The 22221-nt window shown below is 34.0% G+C and overlaps 1 protein-coding gene across 2 annotated transcripts in view; it reads left to right on the plus strand.

Moving 5' to 3' along the window:
- The first annotated feature begins 2916 nt into the window (after positions 1-2916).
- Positions 2917-22221, plus strand: part of LOC107692983 (serine/threonine-protein kinase 10-like) — a 57715-nt gene continuing 38410 nt past the window's right edge. The window contains exons 1-3 of one of the 2 annotated variants that reach the window (XM_016492215.1): positions 2917-3181; positions 3987-4108; positions 12248-12412. In XM_016492215.1, the coding sequence (XP_016347701.1) occupies positions 3145-3181; positions 3987-4108; positions 12248-12412 (324 nt within the window). In that variant the 5' untranslated portion in view covers positions 2917-3144. Of the gene's footprint in view, positions 3182-3726; positions 4109-12247; positions 12413-22221 lie in introns of those variants that run through there. The other variant, XM_016492216.1, reaches the window with a different exon arrangement.

Raw genomic sequence — 22221 nt, forward strand, 5'->3', positions numbered from 1 at the left:
AGAGTGTGTGTGTGTGTGTGTGTGTGTGTGTGTGTGTAGCCTACTGTAAAAGAGTTATTTGGAAGTTGTAAACAATTTTAATTCAACGTGTTACTTGCTGTTTCTTTGTGATTGTGAAATTTACTTTCTGAGTAAAAAATGTTTCTGTGCTCAGTTTTTTCAGCATAGTTAGATAGATAGATAGATAGATAGATAGTTGATAGATAGATAGATAGATAGATAGATAGATAGATAGATAGTTGATAGATAACAGTCAATAAATAGGCTAGATAATAGCCAACCCAAAGTGTGCTTTAGCATGAAAAATTATAATTAGACAGTGAATGTGGAATAGAATAGAATAGAATAGAATAGAATAGAATAGAATAGATGCAGATCAAATGTATGTAAGTCAATGGCAAGGTCATGTGAATTTTCACAGATATTTGCTCATCATTGCTTTTTTTGTCTTTAGACATAAGAGGCTGTAATGAATGTGCTCTGGGTCATCAGTTTCCAAAGTGAAATCCTGTTTAGGCAGTCAGAGCAATAGGATCTCTCAAAATCCAGCCAAATCGCCATTACACTCTTGGCACAGCAGAGTACTTCACAAGATTGGATGCCTCATGCACGCACAGCTCTTTTATAGCTTAACTGGCATTTACAAAAACACTAGTCACCTTTCCCTGATCACATATTTAACACGTTTCATCTCACATGCGTTCTTCCCTCGACTGACTTAAACTGATGAGCTGGTGTCTTTGTTGAATGATGGAAGAGTCGTTTATTGAGGAGGAGAAGAGCCCGTTATAGCGCGTTATTGAAGGGCACGCCACTGAATGACAAGCAATGCGCTGCTGCAGACGTTATGCTGCCATCTAGCGCCACACAACTCAACTTCATTCACGTTTTAATTATTTGCATACTTATTTACACATGCACTGTATTCCTTGACAATTCAAATGTGTTTCCCTGGAGAATTTAAGTCAGAATTAATTCGATTTGGCATTTCAATAATATTTTAGATGGTTTAGATCTGAAATGATTGGCTCTTATTCTTCTCTCAAGCCTGTATTCGTTGTGTGTGATCAGTCATCAGAGACCACAGGTGCATGACATTTATACAGTTCATTTGTTTTCTTAATACGCTTTTCAACTCTCCCCATGCATGCACAAACCCTCTCTAGCTCTCTGAATGTAGCGCTGCAGACAACTTTGGCTTTGTTTTTAGGAAAATCCTTTGTTGCAAAACCCTTGTGAAAAGCACCTGAATGAATGTGCACCTGTAGTGTACTTCAAATCTTACAAGTGTATTTACAAAATCAATAATATAAATGAAATAAATGCCACTTAACTGCACTTAAAGAGACTACACTTTCATGACCTTCTCAACACACTTAAAGTACACTTTTAGAAGTGCATTTTGTAATAATGTCAAATTAAGTTTTACTTTAAAGTACATTTTAAATCATTATGTTTTGACATGTTTTAATTAAGTACACTTATGCACATGCTAAGTACTTGATTATAATTTGAACTATAGTGTTATTTGATATTGACAAGAAGGCTGGCCTGACTTATAGCAGCATTTTTGCTGTCAATACTCTCAAAATGAAAAAAAACAAAAAAACAACAGGTTATATATGTTGATTTATCAATAAATTATACTGTTTTTCTCCTTCAACAAGAATTTACATCCTCCACAAACAACAGGGAATGCAGTGATGCTACAGGAGATGTAGATAAAACACGACTTTCTTTCTTTCTTTCTTTCAGTATTCTGTGGGAGTGGTGTTTCTTCAGTTATGGAGACTTTTGGGCCCAGTACGAATTAAACTCCTGTAGAAAACACTTTTTGCACTCTATGTACTTACTTTACATGCATGCAACACAGAAGAGTTCTGTGATCGATTCATTTATTTATTTATTTCCTGGATTATAATGAACAAATGTCATTTCCACCACATCTCAAATGATGTACTTTTTTGTGCAAAACAGTTTCGTGGCATATTCTGACAAGGCTTGGCCGAGCAACCACAAGCAATAGTGTTTTAGCAGCCTTCGAGAGACAAAGCTATGACAAATAATGTTGACATTCACATTTTAAGTGAAAAGGTTCTGGAAAGTGAAAAGAAAGTGAATTGTAAAATGAAACTGGTGAATCTCATGAAGAAATGTCTAGGCCAGATTTCACCTCAAGAGCAAATAATAATAATAATAATAATAATAATAATAATAAACATATTATGTGAAGAAAATGATGCATTTTTTGTGACATTTCATGGTGTTGTTTTTATGAGAGTTGAGTTCATTCCTCTCACCTCCAGTATTTGTCTGCTAAAAAAGATGTCAGTTGTCTTGTATTGTCATGCATATTTCTTTGTGATGACAGAGCGCTTGTGTAATGTTCACTATGAACTCGTGTCTGTCTCTGCTGAGAGAACGGAGAAGTGCGTACACCAGGAAAGTGCAGGATCTAGATGATCAGACAACTCTATATCATCATCGCAAAAAAGGTCACTGTCAAGCGTTTATTTGATTTTTTTTTATTAATGAATAATTTTTTTCATTTTAAATGTAATTTTATTTTTTAAATGCTATTTATTTATTTATTTTCAATGGAATCAAGTTTAAACTTTTGCTTGTCTGTTACCACATGTTACCACTAGGTGGAGGTGGTGTGCAAATGTGTTTATTTATTTATTTTTAAACTCAGAGATTTGGTCTGTTCCTTGTTTTTGTTTTTTTCTGTGCGTCTTGACTATATTATTAAAATATCATTGTTAAGTACAACTATTAAGATGAATGAAAATTCATTAAAATGGTTTGCTCCTGTAGTTCTGATGAGGCACAAATGGGCTTTAAAACTACAAATCCCAGAATCGCGTGGTTCGTGCAGTGGGCGTGGCTCTGTGCCTCGGACTCACAGCAGCAGTGAGTGAACAGGTGAGCATGAGAGCTTCAGTCGCTTGCTCGTGGATGGCGTGGAACCAGTCCATCACAGTTTGATGTTTTTTATTTTATTTTATTTTTTATAATGATGAATGTGTCTACTTCCGTGGAGTGTTGGACAGTTTTCAGCTCACTCGCTTTTGTTTTTTTCTGAAGTCAACTAATTCATCATCTGTTTTTTAGCATTTGAGCCCGCTGTCTGTTTTATTTAAAATGGCTTTTGCAAAATTTAGCAAGATCCTCCGTCTTCCTACAATTGACGTGATTAATGAATAATTTTTTTCATTTTAAATGTAATTTTATTTTTTAAATGCTATTTATTTATTTATTTTCAATGGAATCAAGTTTAAACTTTTGCTTGTCTGTGCTTTAATTGGGTGCCTGTTTCATTAAAGGGTTGTTTGTCCGGGTTGAAAATTATGAAAAAAAAAATGTTATTTTTTATTTTTTCATAATTTCAATGTTTTTTTTTGTGATAGTAAAATAGTATCCTGCATGTTGGTTGGTTACGCCAATGTGAGTTGATGGTTGATTGATGGACAGAATTTTTCAAGTCTTAGAAATATTTCAAAAATAAATTAGGCTACTTTTAAAAACATAAAAAAATAAAAAAATATTTCAGAAATTTAAAACATTATCATATAATGTTATCATAGAATATATATTTATTCATGAATTACATTTTATTGCATTTTTGAAAAAAAAAAAAATATATATATATATAGTGACTCCAAGCTTTTGAATGGTATAGTGTATAATGTTAAAAAAGCTTTTTATTTCAGATAAATGGAGTGAACAGGTGAGCATGAGAGCTTCAGTCGCTTGCTCGTGGATGGCGTGGAACCAGTCCATCACAGTTTGATGTTTTTTATTTTATTTTATTTTTTATAATGATGAATGTGTCTACTTCCGTGGAGTGTTGGACAGTTTTCAGCTCACTCGCTTTTGTTTTTTTCTGAAGTCAACTAATTCATCATCTGTTTTTTAGCATTTGAGCCCGCTGTCTGTTTTATTTAAAATGGCTTTTGCAAAATTTAGCAAGATCCTCCGTCTTCCTACAATTGACGTGAAGAAGAAAACCAAACAATATGAGCACGTTCATCGGGATGTTAATCCTAACGACATTTGGGAAATTATCGGGGAACTGGGCGACGGCGCTTTCGGCAAAGTTTATAAGGTGAGTTCGGACCGTAATAAACCTGTTGGGCAGCGAAACGAAACTACGACTTCTACCATGGTAAAAGATTTGTGCATGAATATTAATTTGGTCTTGTTGACGTTGCAGTCTATATTAATTAGAATATTTAATATTCATAAGGTAGGCCTCTACCTGATTCGCTGCCGCTCTCCCGGTAGCTGTCTTTCAGCCAATCAGTGAGGCCTGCTTGGTGAACGTCAGTTACGTAATCAATATTCATAAACTATGCCTTGAGCGTAGTAGGATTTTAAAAAGTTTTAATAATTGGCAACCTGTTTGGTTATGACATGTAGATAATTCATGCCGAGAACATATAATATCTACAAATACTAAGAATTGTCTTGTTATTGACACTTATGTACACACTTTGTCGCACTTTTAAATTTTTTTAAACACATATATGCACAAAACAAATTATTAAACTTTTCTGTCTTAGAATTCTTTATTTACATTTATAAAACAGTGTGTTCATTTAAATTAAAAAACTATGAGCCAAGAGACTCATAACACTTCAATTCAAGTGCACACTTGACTGAATGGATTGCAGTGCAGCTCAGTATTTCATGTAATAACATGCTGGTGATATGCATTGACGTGACATGAAGTAATGCAACCCTTAGGGAAACCATCTTGACTAACTGTTTAACTGTACTAGCATAACTGTGGTTAATGTTAATGTTAGATATCCTGACAGGTCACATGCATTCAGCCCGGGGCCCTCAGGGGCCACTCAGAGTCACTGTGTAGGAAGATACTGGAATGTGCTGCAGTTTCGGTAGGCGGAGAGGAACCCTAGTGTAGGAAACGCTGAATTTGCCTTTTGTCCCCAACACGGTGTCCTGAACTATGGGGCCCCATGAGATCCAGGGTCACTGCGGCCCTCTCGCCCTCAGAGACCAGGCGGACTGGGGTTAAATACAACCTTAACAAAGACAGCTTTCACAGTGGAGTAATACTGCAATGAGGCAAATCTCATGAAAACATGCTCTGGCCATTTCTCCATCCAAAATGATAAAAGAAATTGCATTAATTAATCTGAGCTTATTTTTGAGACCGTACAGTTTGTAAATATCTATATTTTTAGCATGCATCTATGAGCATTCTCGTGATTGTAATGCGTCAACACATTTTTTTATTTTGACTTTGTTTGAAATTCTCGGAAATAAGCAACTCTCAGTTGTAATTTTCGTTAGATTCTCATTTATTTTTATGCTCTAATACAATTTTTTTTTGTTTATATCTGCAAAGTTTATTTATTTTTTATCTCTAAATACATTTGCATCAATAGTTGTAAAATTTAAATGCAAATGTAATGCTGAAAGCATGGTTTAAGCAATTTGCCTTCTTATTGACACAGATACACAAAGCAAATGATCATTGATCTTTTATGTTACAGTACTCTTGATTTATCTATTTGAGCTGCTTTATGCACATTTACACACAGTGTACTTTACAGTAATGAGAATGCATTTTTATTTTTGTTGGATTGAGCTTCAAAGTAATATTAAATAATTCTAAAATGGTCTTTATTTTCTTTATGTAGGCTATTTATTTTTTAAATTTTTTGTGTTGTCCAATTAACAAACTTTTCCTTGTTAGAGTTAGAATGTATAAATTATGATGTATTTGTGTAACATACGATACCAATACATGTATAGCATAAATATAATGTAAAAATCAGTTTGAGTGCCACTAAAGGAAGTTTTGTTCTGGAAGCAGCAGATTCATCTACTAAAAGGAAATATGTCAGAGTTATGAATGAGTGATTGTGTAATGAGAACAGAACATGAGTCTAATATTGTGCAACGTGCTGTCCTTTAGAAACTCAAGAAATGAAATCGCTAAGAACAACTCAATCATCTGGTCCTGCTTCATAAGTGTAATAACACTCAGTTTGGTAGGTACAGATTAATCATGATCAGGATCTCAAAGTGCAGATCGGGTCATCATTTTTTACGTGTCGATGCACGTGGCTTTATGAAACAACGTCCTGTGAACGTGAACGGGGGATTTAGTTTTTACACACATTTGCGGTTTAGACAATGTTACTTCCTTATTACTCTAATAATGGAGCAAAACAAATGACAATACATTTAAAAAAACAAAAACAGTGTAGGTTTTCTGTTGCTAATCTATGTAACTAATACTCATAAAGCAATTATTTCAGACATAATTATTCATAAGCATGCATTTTATCGAAATAGTGTTTAAAGATTAACATTTTAGTCCAAAAATATTGGTATTTCTGACCTCTCGCCTCTACAGCTATTTGAAAATCTGGAATCTGAGCGTGCAAAAAAAAATCTAAATATTGAGAAAATCATCTTTAAAGTTGTCCAAATTAAGTTCTTAGCAATGCATATTACTAATCAAACATTAAGTTTTGATATATTTACGGTAGGAAATGTACAAAATATCTTCATGGAACATGATCTTTACTTAATATCCTAATGATTTTTGACATAAAAGAAAAATCTATAATTTTGACCCATACAATGTATTGTTGGCTATTGCTACAAATATACCCCAGCGACTTAAGACTGCTTTTGTGCTGCAGGGTCACAAATATGCTATATGCAGTCTAGCTGCAAAAGAACTTGGAGCTCAATCCGAAAATTCTGCATATTCTCGTGCTACTCGTTTATGGAAGTTTGTATTTCCATAAACAAAAAGTGAATATCGTATTTCAGACACAATATGGCCAGGTATTTTGTTTTTATTTTTGGTCTTCCAATAGAAGTGATCGCAAGACATCATCTGTGGTCTGTTTACTCTCTTTGTACATCAGGTTTGAAAATGCATTCTTGATGTCTTTTAAAAATACACTAAAAATATTTAGGCCTATTTATAACGTTGTTTAAATGGGGGTGGAAGTATTTGCAAAAATTTGAATTCCGTGTGAAATCTGGCCACCGTTCGACTGAATTCAATTCAGATATTTCGATGTGATTCATCAAAAATATGTTTAAGATATTACATTTAAAATTTTAATCCTAAATGTAAGATTTATGTATTTGAATTGCATATCTATTTATATTACACAGTAATAACATAAGCTAATAAACTTAATGTGATGCATATTTGTAAGTCATACAGTATATAAACGAAACAGGTCAGATTTCTGCACTCAAAAACATTTATTAATAGCTTGCATTGATTTTATTTTATTTAAACATCATATTCAAAATGCATTAGAATCTGTTCACTTTAAACCAGTTATTCAAATATGAACATGGCTAAAATATGTCTAGCTGTGGAACAAGCAATATTCAATTAGTTTTTAATGTATGTGATTGATGATAAATATGTACACCTGTTTACTGTGTATTTAAAACACATTCAGTTTATTAGTACTATAACAGAAATTGTACATATTTCTTCGCTGTTTAATTTATGAATGGCTGACAAATTTGCATTACATTACGTTTATTAGTTTGTTAAAACTGTGTAATCCAAATGCACTGAAAAAAAAATTATTCATTGAATTTACTAATTTTTTTAAGGTAAGTGGTTGCAATCATTTTTTTTTAGCTACATTTAAATAAACAAATTTTGCTAAAAGTTAGTCAGCTAAATTAGTTTATTTAAATGTAGCTAAAATAAATTGATTGCAACCACTTACCTTAAAAAAAAAAAAAAATTAGTATGATTGTTTTTTCAGTGTGGATGGAAATTATATGTGCTATTCAAATACATAAATCCAACATTTTATGTATTTGATTTTGACTCTTGAATCGCACCAAAATAACTGAATTGAATTCAGCCAAATTTCATGCGTTCTCTGATGGTGTTTTGAAGAGGAGTCCTCCGGTTTTCTCCTGTTAGTTAATGCTGAGTAGTTCTCTGATCGTTAATTATTGATGGAGAACATGTGGAGGTGAACCCGAATGCCCGTCAGGGTAAAGTTTGACGTGTGTGACGATGATCCTGTAGTGCTTGTGAAGTCTGAGATCACGTGAGCTCGGCTAATCACCAGCGTTCAGTGCTGCTGGCTTCAGAAAGATAAGAGCGTCTTCACTGTGGGTGGACATGAGCACATTCTACATATTAGATCAACTGCATCATCATCCACACTAAGGCCTCATTGTTTCTGTCCATTATTATTTGTAGTTTCACAATTGGTTGAAACCATTTAAGCCACTGATTGAACTTTAAGACTGAGGGATAATCAGACACACTAGTATTTGTATATTTGTCACGCTGTTCTTTAGAAATAGTTTTAGTTTCGTTTAGTCATTCGGTTTTACTGAATTGGCTCTATTCATCATAATAAACTCAAGATAATGGCAGTGAGTCCAAGGCTTAGCTTTTGTTTAAAGCTAATATTGTTTGAGGCACAAGGTTACTCAGCTTATTGTGTAAGAATGAAAGGTTAATAACGTTAAACTGATCCAACAGTATTTTTAAAATTATTATTATTATTTTTTTTGAATGCTCATTTGGGGCAATTAGTTAAACTACACTGTAATTTTTTTAGGTTGTAAATAAAACAAAGATTACAAGAATTACTATTTCAGTCTTTCTTCTTAAATATTTCATGTTGAATTCAATTACTTGCCATTACTTTGTAATTATTTGTGAAATTTACTAGCACTGAGTGAAAATTGTTTCCTAGATTTTGTGTGCAGTGGAGTTACACTTAAACGAGCAAACTGAAAAATAAAAAAAACAACACAAATCAATCAGTTATGTTTGTTGCAAAGACAAATAGCTTGAAATTTATGACTGAAATTATGATTAAAGATCTGGTTCTGTCATTAATGTAATTCTGTATTGAGAGCAACTCAATATTTTTGTTGATTGCAAAGTCCTCTATGACCTTCCTTTCTTAATAATCATCAAATATTTCCATTTTCTCCATTGGTTTTATATCTGTTTGATACTTTTGGCCCGTGGCAGGTAGTTGTTGATCACATAACGTAATCTTGATGTGATTTCCTTACGAAATTTATTGAAAGTTATTCACCCACAAATTATGATTTACATATAGACATTTCTTGCTACATTAACATCATGTCATATTCTCTTCAAGTTTTTTTTGTTCTTGTAGGAAACTCATTTTTTAAAAAGCTCTTCGCCTGCTTTTATAATCAAGAGTTACATGATGACAACTTCTTTTACCAGTGTACAACCAATCAAAATTACATCTACTTCAAACGTTAAAGCTAGTTATATGAGGTAACCTAGGCGCATTGATTTGCTTTGCTTTTGCCATTTTATTATAGTCAGTGGGTTCCTTGTTCAAAATTTTGCAAAAGGAAGAAGAGATGAATTAATGTAATAAATTATGTTTTTTGCTGTCATCATTAACAAGGCTAATGCATAGTTTCCAAGAATAGCTCAGAGTAGAAACTTTTCATAATTATGGTAATTCTGACACAATCTGTTGACTTGTGTAAGACCTACCTGCTGATAAAACCAGCCTTTGGAATAATTAAATGAAAAGTAAGATTTATCTGCTGAAAGATAAGGGCTTCCTCAAGAGCTTGAGTGTTATCCTGAAGGTGTGCTGTTTCCAGATGTAAACAGAGGGGTGTCCTGTTTATGGATGTGTTGAAATGGACTGAAAGTACACTATTCTGCTGTTATTGAGGGTTTGCAGGATATTTAGCTCAGGTGAAAGCTTTGACTTCTCCTCGATCCCCTTGAGCAGGTGCTGTAATCCTCTCAGTGGAAATGTAAGTGGATTTATTATGCTTCTTTGAGGCTAGGAGTGTTTTTCAGTCGCACAGCGCTGATACATGTCAGCTAGTCAAACACTAGTGACGTTCATATCTTCAATCTCATTTTCAGCAAATAATATTTGTGTTTTTGACTGGTTTAGGCCTGCCATAGATAAATAAATATGACATTAAAACCTGCTGGCAAATCCCTGTCTTAGTGAGTGATTCATTGAATCATTCATTCAAACGATTTGTTCAAAATGCCTGATTCATTTAGAAATTAAGCTGTCTTTATGAATGGATCATTGAATCGTTGACTCAAATGATTCGTTCAAAAACAGATTCATTCAGGAGTGAAACACTGCAGTGTTTTCATTGGCCAAAAATGGAAAATATTGTGTCTAAAATATAACTCACTCAACTTTAACTTTTTGTTTGTTGAACTGTTGTATAAAATCAATACAACATTTGCGATCACGCTCGCGTGCTGATATTCGGGAAAACAGCACTTGCTTGTGTGATATTACTAAACTATATCATATCTTATATATATATATATATATATATATATAAAAAACATGCAGGGATATTTTTTGCTTTCATAACTTGCATAATAGGGACATTCAAACTTCATTCTAATTAGTTTCATCATGCATTCAATGCTTATGGACTTTTTTTTTTGTTTGTTTTTTGAGTGACATACTCTAATGTCAGCTCACACATCGTTAAAACAATAATTACAGAGGTCTTCTGAGATAGTTCTTCATATTCAGAGGCTGTAGAGTTTCTTTTCCGGTTATTTTATTGAACAGAGGTTAAGACAGATGTAAGTTAGTTGTGTTTACTAGGTCAAGCATCACATCAGCGTGTGACTCATCTGCTCCATTTGCACAGTTTGACTCCTCTGCATGACCCTAGCAACCACCGGAAACACCCAAGCAACCACATAGCAATGCCATGGCAACCACTGACAATGTCAACCATCTCAGCCTGTTCTACTTTCATTCTCTCCTGTATTACATTTTATCACAGTTACACTTATACAAGTCTAACTGTCTGTTAGTGGTGCCAAATCATGTCTGCTTTAAGTTGAGTTTTTATGAAAAAAGCGGAACTCTTGTTTTTGAGTGGTTTGGCAACGCAGTTTCCTCTAAAAACATGCTCAGCTTACCACAATGACCGACTCCACCTCGAGTAACGCTGCATACTAACATGTTTCCCACCGTGCTGTCAAATCTCACACGTGAAGACTACCTCTGTTTTACTATATACATTTATTTAGTTAACATTTACATTGGAAGTGCATAAAAAGTACACAATAAATGGGGTGCGGGGAGGAAGTGCTTGGGCTGACAAAATCAGATATGCCAGAGTAATAAAAATGAGTAATAATATATGTGACCCTGGAGCACAAAAGCAGTCTTAAGTCGCTGGGGTATATTTGTAGCAATAGCCAAAAATACATTGTATGCGTCAAAATTATAGATTTTTGTTTTATGCCAAAAATCATTAGGATATTAAGTAAACATCATGTTCCATGAAGACATTTTGTAAATTTCCTACTGTAAATATATCAAAACTAATTTTTGATTAGTAATATGCTTTTAAGGTTTCAAATAAGTTTTTGGAGAATAAAATGTTAAAATTTGGTTGAATTAATGTTACATTATCATTCAGTGTAACACAATATTTATGTAAAAATGCAAACATGCTTATTCTGACTTGTACATATTAAAATATATAAAAGAATAAGGGAGCATATTAAAATTGTATTGTGTTTTAAATGAGTACAAAATTCTTACTGACAAATGGGCAAAACCTAGGATAGTGGCAAATTTTTAAAATGTAAAATTACAGCTAATTAGTATTTGGGGTGAAAGTAATTCGTCTTTTAATATGTTATAAACTGATTTTTGTTGTAAATACGCCTGACAAGATTGTTATACTGAATTACATTTTAGTGGGTGTCTTCTGTAAATCGGGAAAATGTATGATATTAATTTTTTACTCGGAAAAACAAAAACAAAATTAAATTAAACAGAAAACCTTTTTATTTTTTGGGGGAAAAACAACAATTTAAAGCAGTATTACACTTATTGTTTTTATGCTTAAACCCTTTTTCGTCTTTGACCCACATTTATAAAAACTTGACAAATTATTTTAAAGTAGATTATTATTATTATTATTCTTATTTGCATTGAAAAAAAAATCTAAATATAAAATGTCCCCCCATTCCTTCCCCTTCAAACACCCATCAAACCTTTATCAATGGCTGCATTAAGTCCACTGTCGCCTCATCAACAGCAGTAATGCCCATTATTTCAGGTCTAATGGAGAACTAAAGCTGAATCCCAGAGGCCTGGTGAATTAACTGCACCCAAGGGACGAGCATGGAACGGGAAAATCATGTGAATCACCCTGACTTTGTTTTGATGTGAACTGGTTTGTTTTTCAGGCCCAGAATAAAGAAACCGGTGCACTAGCTGCAGCCAAAGTCATCGAAACCAAAAGTGAAGAGGAGCTGGAGGACTACATGGTGGAGATCGACATCTTAGCGTCCTGCAACCATCAGTACATCGTCAAACTGCTCGATGCCTTCTTCTACGACAACAAGCTGTCGGTAAGATGGTTAAACGGAGCAAATTGAGCTTTCTTGAACACTACAAGGTGTGCTGCGTGACATAGTTTCTGAATTGCTCAGTGGGTTTAAATTAATCATCTTTGGAGACGTCATACACACACCCTCATCATTCTGTGTTAACTCAACCAGAGGTCCTCTCTAAAAATATTGATTTTGATCATTTTCTTTCTAGTGAAAGAAACATGTAAATGAAGAAGAAAGGCAAAACATTAAATGTCATGGATATATATTTACTGAGTAATCCACTGTTTTGTAGAGGGGCATCAAAAAGCCAATTTTCACCTGTGATTTGGAGCCAAATTACAGGGTGGTAAAAATGACTTTAGAAAGATGGCAGCATCATGATGTTATTTTTACTCAGAGATTGGTAGGTCTATTAGTAAAACCTAAAATGATATTAAGGTATCTTTAATACTTCTTGAGTTATAGCCATGCAAACGTTGGAAAAAAAAACTCAAAAAGTGCTTTTTCCTCATTTTTGGACTGTGACCATTGGCATATAATGCAACAAATATTGCTAAAGTCAACAGATTTTACTAATAGACCTACCAATCTCTGTGTTAAAATAAAATAACGATGCTGCCATCTTTCTAAAGTCATTTTTACCCCCCGGTAATTTGGCTCCAAATCGCAGGTGAAAATTGGCTTTTTGATGCCCCTCTACAAAACAGTGGATTACTCAGTAAATATACATCCATGACATTCAATATTTTGGCTTTCATTACTATTTATGTGTATCTTTCTTCAGGAAAAAACAAACATAAGCAAAATAATAAAGAAAATAGCCCGAGGAGTTTCTGAATTCTGGTCTTTTTGGCACAGAATGTGTTTTAACCATTCCTTGATCTGACAGACAATTTGCAGGTTTGATAGCTTAATATTCGCTTTTCAAATAAGAACGCATAAACTTCCTCCTAGTATCAAATATTAAGCTTTAAATTAACCATATTGTACATGCATAGTGTTTATCGTGTCACAGAAGTCCATGCATATTAATGTTTTTCATGATAATTTTCCACCTTCTCTCTAAGAGGTGTTCACACAACATTTTACAATGACAAAGCAACCTCCACGCTCAGTTTTTAATGAGATTTGATGATTAACAGACAGCATTTACAGAAAATGTGCTTGTGCTCCTGAAAATGTAAGGCTGTCTGGTTAATAACTGAACGGTGCATGAGCGAAACCATATTTAACAATCTAAATCAGAACTGATGGCTGTATTTTACTGCTGTGTGAATTTTGTTACGATATCTATAATATGTCAATGATTCGCTAAGTGCAATACTTCACATTGTTGTTCGTCAGTGTGGGACAAGTAGCTGAACACTATATAGAAGTTATTAAGTGAATGTGGATGTTTGTAGTGGACTATTGTAACTCCATAGACGACGTGCTGTCAAGGTAACTGCCTGTAAAAGTGAGTTTTCACGAGGAGCCGGTTATAAAGCATCGCTGGAATTCCTCAGTGTGAAGGTAAATTTGCTCATCTGAAAGAGTCCTGATCTCCGAGACTTCCTTTTCAACAAACCCTAAATACTAAACATTCGCAGTAACTGATTGCATGTAATCTGGATTACGTAATCAGATTGCAAAAATTAAGTACTTGTACATTTTGTAATCAGATTACAGTTACTTTTTGTTGATTACATTGTTGATTTTATATTATTCAAACAATAGCAAAAGCATTCCTTTTAAATGTTCCTTTCTAACGTAACACATGCAGAGAGTCTTCAGTTTTGTGGACATTCACGCAAAGACCAGTCATTAGTAAGGTGACTATAATTACACAGATAATTGAGAGGCCACACAGAATAATTTCAATATTATGACGTGTTTTCTCAGCATTTCAACATTGCATCAACTACTGATGAACACGTTATTATTATTTTTTTTTTAATTATCATTCAGTGGGTGATTTAACCATGTATTACTGTGTCTTTGAAAGCTTTTTGTCTTTTAAACACATTTAAATGCACACGTGCTGCAGGGATGACATTTTTGTAGGTCAAAACAAAAAAACAAGTTGGCATTTTAGCACTTCCAGTTCCATCGTCCCAAAGTCAATTGGTTTTTTAAATACATTTTTAGCTAAATGCTGAAAATAAGGTTTGTGGCTATGATTCGCTCTCGCAAACTATTCTAACTCAAACCTTTTAAGGAAATGGTTAATTAAAATTGAATGAAGACTCAAAGACTTGTCAAATATTAATGTTTGAAGTCACGTGACCATGGTATAGTTAATTTATCATTATCATAGTTCATTATCATTATATCGTTCATTATCATGATGAACAAAATGTGTAAGAATCATTTTGTTGTGCAAGAATCTTTTGTTGATCACAGAGCTTTTTTTCTGCAGTAATCCAAAAGCCAATGGAAAATCCTATTAGGTTTTTGTTGAGGAAACCAGGGTGATGTGAACTTCCAGGTTGGTCTACAAAAATATGTGACCCTGGAGCACAAAAGCAGTCTTAAGTCGCTGGGGTATATTTGTAGCAATAGCCAACAATACATTGTATGGGTCAAAATTATAGATTTTTCTTTTATGCCAAAAATCATTAGGATATTAAGTAAAGATCATGTTCCATGAAGATATTTTGTAAGTTTCCTACCGTAAATATATCAAAACTTAATTTTTGATTAGTAATATGCATTGCTAAGAACTTCATTTGGACAACTTTAAAGATGATTTTCTCAATATTTAGATTTTTTTTGCACCCTCAGATTCCAGATTTTCAAATAGTTGTATCTCGGCCAAATATTGTCCTATCCTAACAAACCATACATCAATGGATGTTATTTATTCAGCTTTCAGATGATGTATACATCTCAATTTAAAAAAATTGACCCTTATGACTGGTTTTGTGCTCCAGGGCCACATATGTCATAACCGCAGCACTCTATTGCTTTATACATTGCTTTTAAGCTGTAAATGTTTGATAGATTAGTAATAGAGCTATACTAGAAAAGTTTTGTAATTAGCATTGACGTATGTTACATTTCTCATACTAAAGCGAGAGGTGTGGTTTGAGATCGTCAGTAGACGCCTGTAATAGCTGTCGGAGCAATCCTTCACTGTCACAGACGAACATATCTGGGTGTGGACGAGGCGTCTCTCGATGAAAAGCACTCAGATGGGAATGTTTGTGGGGTTTTGTGAAAGGAAACGGCTGCACACTTGTTGTCAAACAACGAGCACTTGTTCTCTTTAACTTGAGTGTGTCGAGATGACTGATACAGATGCTGAACTGAAAGCATCAGACCTCAAGCATTTTGATCGTTCACATTTAGACATAAGCAATGCACAACTGATTGTTTCATTCAATGTGAATCAGCGTGTAGTAAACAGTAATGCATGTGTCAGCACACTGGCATTCACATGTGTGAGAAGAATGGGGGATTTCTGAAGTGGTCACGGTTTCATTTGAATGCCACAAAAACAAATTCACACTGTAAACTTACCTCTGAGAATGCATTACAAAATAGACTTCAAAACAATAATATTAAACATTGTTTAACCATTTGTGACCCTGGAAAAAATGTCCAAAAGTTGTCCAAATGAAGTTCTTGGCAATGCATATTACTAATCAAAAATTAAGTTTTGATATATTTACGGTAGGAAATCTACAAAATATCTTCATGGAACATGATCTTTACTTAATATCTTAATGATTTTTGGCATAAAAGAAAAATGTATAATTTTGACCCATACAATGTATAGTTGGCTATTGCTACAAATATACCCCAGAGACTTAAGACTGCTTTTGTGCTCCAAGGTCATATTTAACCTTTTTAAATGTGCAGGTTATCACATTGTTCACCTGTGATGTGACAGGTCATTCGGCATCCCTCCACCACCCCATCTCCACATCTATTTCTATTCATTTCTGTTTTATTGTAGCTCTCTTAAGTAATACATGTCAGTTCTCCTGCTTTCATGCCAAATTTATGTACCTCATTTCACTGAACTATTATATGTGTGAAATTTGATTTGAAACTGGTAAACAATTTTAGCAAAATGTTGTTCATTTACAAATAAATATATTTTCTTGACATTTTTTTTGTAATCATAAAATGCAAAACAGAAAAAATGGCCATTAAACGATGTTTTTTTAAATTTTATTTAAAATTTTTAACATTTATAGTGTTGGCTGTTATTTGTATTTATTTATTTAAAGTTTGATAGGTTTTTTGTAATAAAAAAAAATGCTCAAATTTTTAAAATATTTTATAAATCACATTTATACTTGTAGTAACTAAGTAATCTGAAGTGTATAATATTTTAGCAGCATTAGTGTCACCAAACAGAATTGCAATTTTAATATGCATAGAATAAGCTGTCTATGCGTATTAAACTGGAATATATATATATATTAATAACATGGTCTGTCTGAATACTCTATTCTGATTGGCTAGCAGGTATGCATTAAAACCAATGAATGCACAGGTAGATTCAAGTCTGTTTAATCACTGTTCTATATTAATGCACTGCTTTAATTAATGCACACACACACACACCCATCACTCGCACACAGAGAAACATCCAGGAGCACATAAACTTGTTGTCAGCGCTGCCCCACGACTTTTATTAATAAAATAACTTTGATACTGAATCACTACATGTCTCAGCAATGAGGAGGTAAAGCAGTAACTAAACTCACAGCTTCATTGTTTGTAGAGAGAGACGCACAGATGCAGGTAATTACAGTCTGCTTCGCGTCGGGTGCTTCTTTGCCTCCACATCATGCATTAAAATTGTTTAATGCACAGCTAGCTGTGGATTGTCCCTTACATATATATAGCATCACCTACAGGTATATATTTTTTTACTGATTTGTTGTCGACTGAAGTCTGTAGCAGTCAGCAGCCGTGTAAACATGCAACAGGTGTGTGAAGATCTCTGTCCTCATGCGTCAGGGCTCAAATTGTCATGGGATTTTCTGAACTCTTGTAAACTGTCTAAGAGCCAATTAAACAGCCGGATAAAGGATGTGAGCTCAAGACAGCTGTCTCTCCTCTATCTGTGCGCTCAACAGCAACATAATCTACTCTTATCCTCTGTTATCGCCATCACACGCTCTCTCTGCTTCAGTCCAGTGTGCCTCGACATTATCAGAAATTAATGTTGTGTCTAGTATCTCAGCAAAGGTCAACAGTAGGATTGTTTTTTTTCTGACTAGTGCTATGTGAAGACATTACGTACTGTGAAGAACATTAAATGGCTATAATCCGAACTTCAGTCAATGTTACTCAAGGTTTCTTTCACCAAAAACTTTCGCAATTTCTTAACAATTTCTGAATCATTCCCCTCTGAAGTTCTCAAATAGGCTACTCTGATTGACTTGTATACAATACAGAATAGTTTCAAAGCATTGCAAAATTCATCCATTCTGAAGTTATTTCTAAGCAGCTCTACAGATGACTGTTGTCATTATTCAGCTCAATTCAGTGTTGATTCAGTTCAGTTCAATAACTGTCGATGTTGCATAGAATGACGATAAAGTAGCATGATAGCGTTTAACACATGAATTATTATATACTACATGCTGTTTCACATACTATTAAAATAGTAGACAGGTGGCTGTAAAGTTTCCATTCCATGTCAACATGCTACATCCAAATCTTTTATTTTAAAGCGTCAAGGAAAATCCATGTTCGCGATCATGGCTCATCTGTCTACAGACACTTGGATAAATTGCTTTTAGCCGTCTGTTGCGTCTAAATGTAAGTGTGGAGCTCTGTGCCAGTGAGGCGAAAGTGATAATCATCATAATGAATTATTCAGCAGGTTGAATGGGTTCAGTTGAGTTTTTCAGTCATTATTAACAGTGTTGAGGAATTGTCGTTTCTGTTTGTTTAACCTCTTGTTGCATTTGTCTGAGATATGTGTGTAGGCGCTCGAGGAATCTCTCCTGTGCATGTGTGAGTTTGCTCAGACTCTCACAATCTGACTTTGTTCTTGTGGTCGGACTAGTTATTCTGCCTTCCTGAACCTGTGGGCATCAATGTATGTCATTTGGAGTATTCCAGACATTTCAGAAAGAAAGCAACTGATGTAGATGTAGATGCTAAACTCAAAGCGACTGGTTTCTCCAGTCTGTATTACGTCAACAGGTGTTCCTGAAATTAAAGGTCTTTCTTTATAATGTGAAGAGCTCATTTGCAAAAACAGATAACTCCGTTTTTAACAATTTTCAAAAATCATGTTTTTTCATTGTGCATTCCAATTAATCTCAATCAAACTGCAGTTGGGTTATTTTGATTAGGTTAAAAATAACAAAAAAATACAGCTAACTAACACAATAAAACATGATAACTTCATAAAAAAACATGATTTTTGAAAAAAAAAAACAACGAGTTATCTGCTTTTGCAAATAAACTCTTCATATATCTTTACATTTTTTTTTTCTTTGAGTCCGGATCTGTGATTCAAAAATGCATTTCACTATAGATTTCATACAAGCAATGACTTGAATACTCCTCTTCTCTGACTGAATTTCTGAATTTAAATTGATTTCGTTAAAGTGAAAAAAATTCATTATACCCCATATGGCACAAAAAGTATATTTTCAGATATATTTTTTAATATATATTTCAAAATAGACAAAAACAAAGACATTCAAAGTTTTTCCCCCTAAAACCAACATGAATACACATTACTTTTCATGCTTATTTGCCATTGACCCACAAATCATCAAATCTTAAATCTTGTAGTTCTGTGATATCTAGTGACTGTATGTTCAGGATCTTGTAATAATAGCTCTAATGTTGGATATAGGGATGTTCATTTTGATTATTTTTCCTAACCGATAACCGACGCGCGTTTACCGATTATTAACCGTTAACCGACAAGATTATTTTAAATTAGAATTTAATTCAATTAGAAAGGATAAGTGTCTGTGACCCGTTAAAAAATACTAACATTTGTTTCCCCGGGATTAATTTTACATGCGCAAAAAGCAGCAAACAACAGAACATGAGGATTCACATGGTCTTCATATCACATCACGCTCCTGCGAGCGGAGAAAAACATCATAAAGCTAGGCTATAGGCCTATAAATATAACGATAAATAGGCCTATACGAGAAATATATTTTTACTTAAAAGGCCTATTTCTGAATGAAATAATAAAATGTGACTTAGACGCGACTTATGTTATTTTTTTTTCCCTCTAAAAAACGCAATTTTTCATACGCCTAGCATGTTTCAACCATGCCGCAAACCTTTTTAAATATTTTGATAAATTACTAAAAAAATAAAATAAATAAATGACTTTTTAAACCGTTTAACTGATTGTATTAATCGGTCAAAATTCTTCACGGTCGGTTAACCGGTTAAAATGAACATCACTAGTTGGATATGCTCTTCCTATACATTCTGTCTGTAGACACACAGTCATATGTCTATTGTTTGAAAACGCCTGGATTATCCGTCGGGCCAGTGACTCATTGGCGTTACATGTTTTCAGTAATGAATATGCTGAAAGTGACTCTTTTTTTTGTAGTTCACAGTAGATGTGGCTACTATTTGCTGTCATTTCATTCAACTGTCCATGCACCGCTTATCTTATTTAGGGTAACGGGGATGCTGGAGCCTAACCCAGGCCATAAGGAAACATCCTGGACATGCAACAATTATATAATACTTAGATCATGAGACAGGCAAACTTGTTTGGTGACGTCAGCCTCATAATCTGCTGTTGTTTAGGGCGAGCACAGATTCATGTCTCTAAGGCAAGCTTTACTGTTATTACACTTCATTCTTGGGGGTTGAACAAACCCTGAGCCAGGTCCCAGTCCATATCTAGAGACCAGTATATCCTGGAGACTTATATACATATGACAAATTTGAATCTATATGTATTTAAGGCCAGCCAGAGTATGTGATTTTTGCATCCATGTGTAAAGCTTGTAGATGAATCATGACTTGTTTGTGAAAACCTATGCAGATTTTGTGCGTACAAATACAAGTACAAATAAAACCCAATGCCACTTTGTCTAGAGACCAGAGGCCAATTAATAACCACATAGCAACCAACCAGAACACCCTAACTAACCCACCTAGCAATGCCCTGTAAATAATAATTTAATACATATTATTATGATGTCTCTCATGTGTTTGTTTGCATGTCTGTCTGAGTGTATATTTATAAGCAGAGCGATTCAGGAGTGAAGTTGCTTCCACGACTGACAAAATTAGTTTTATTGGATTGTGCATTGGTTTGTTGGATTGATGCCATGTCTCTTTGCTCTGGTATGCGGTTTATATATCTTGGAGGGAGTCGTGAAACCTTGTGTCACTTAGTTATCGCCTCCATCACTAAATATACACTTGTGTTTACCAGTCCACAGGGGTCGAGACATAAGGGTAGTGGGCTTTGCTTTGACGGGACAGTATTTCCACGAACAAATCATTTTGAGTACTTTTGCAGTTTTGGCTCAGTGTCTTCAAGACATTACAAACACTGCTGTTATGCTCGAACATGGACGAATCTCTCAAACTATGTACATTCCTAAAGGAGTAGTTCAGCCAAAAATGAAAATTCTCTAATTATTAATCATGTCGTTCCAAACCCGTATGAATTTGAAGAATGACAGTAACAAATTAGGCCTGTTCCTCGTACAGTCTTATCATATGACTCCAGAGGAGTTTAAATATATAGCACAAAAGTCACATGGACTAGTTTAGTGATGCGTTTATTGTGCCGCCATTCGTTCATTTTATATAGTATGTGTTTTGAATGACATGTGATTACACAATGACTAAGGACACGTTTTTGGGTGAACTTCTTTTAACATGTTAAAACCATGACCATGAAGCTGCAGCTCTACTTTAAGACTCATCTTAAAGTTGGTCAAAATTGATTGACAGTTGACAGGCATGATATTTGTGACAGATTCCTTAAGTTTTACTCTTCTGAAGGCTCTCTCTCAGTCCCAGGGGAAATTCCTGTTATTATGTATTTTTATAGAAATGTTGATCATGGGACTTTCTGGAACTGCGTGCAAAACTTGTAAATTCATGTCAGTGACAGCCAGATTACAGTTTGTGAAGATCTTGGTCCGTTATTGTTTTGGCAGGCGATGTGTGGTGTAGGTTTTCTTGGCTCATGTTAAACAGGGAGGCACTTACCCCATTAATCTGGAGAGAGCATTGAGAAAATGCTGTGAAATTGTCTAATGACTCAGGAATTTGCTTTGAATGCAAAAACAAAATGATTTAAGACGGTTAGCATTCACAACACATGAGTATTTTTGTATGTTGTGAACTTACCAAGTCAAGATTAATAAACAGCTTTGATACACACAAAGAGATATTGTTTATCTTTGTAATTTAAACATGCGATGATGTTGTGAATCATGTCATAGCATTTCTGTTTTTATGATTTAAGAGTTTATGATGCTGAATTATTATTACTGCATATATTTTGCTCGAGGCATGTTCATATTATTTATTTCAGATAAGAGATGGTTTGGTGTTAAACCAGTTGAAAACAGTTAAAACTGGCAAAAAATATTTTCATCCTTATGAATTATTTTTTTTTCATTAGCCATGAATTTTGCACATCAATTGTGCACGTTTTGATTTCATGGTAAATTTAAAAACTGCATGAATAAAACTCATCCAACCAAACACACACAGACACACACACACACACACACACACACACACATTTGTGATAAATTTACAAAATATCTTTATGGAACATAATCTTTATTTAATATCCTAATGATTTTTGGCATAAAAGAAAAATCTATAATTTTGACCCATACAATGTTTTTTTG

The sequence above is a fragment of the Sinocyclocheilus anshuiensis genome, unplaced genomic scaffold (genome assembly GCF_001515605.1).
Source record: "Sinocyclocheilus anshuiensis isolate Anshui unplaced genomic scaffold, SAMN03320099.WGS_v1.1 scaffold658, whole genome shotgun sequence".
Taxonomy (NCBI): domain Eukaryota; kingdom Metazoa; phylum Chordata; class Actinopteri; order Cypriniformes; family Cyprinidae; genus Sinocyclocheilus; species Sinocyclocheilus anshuiensis.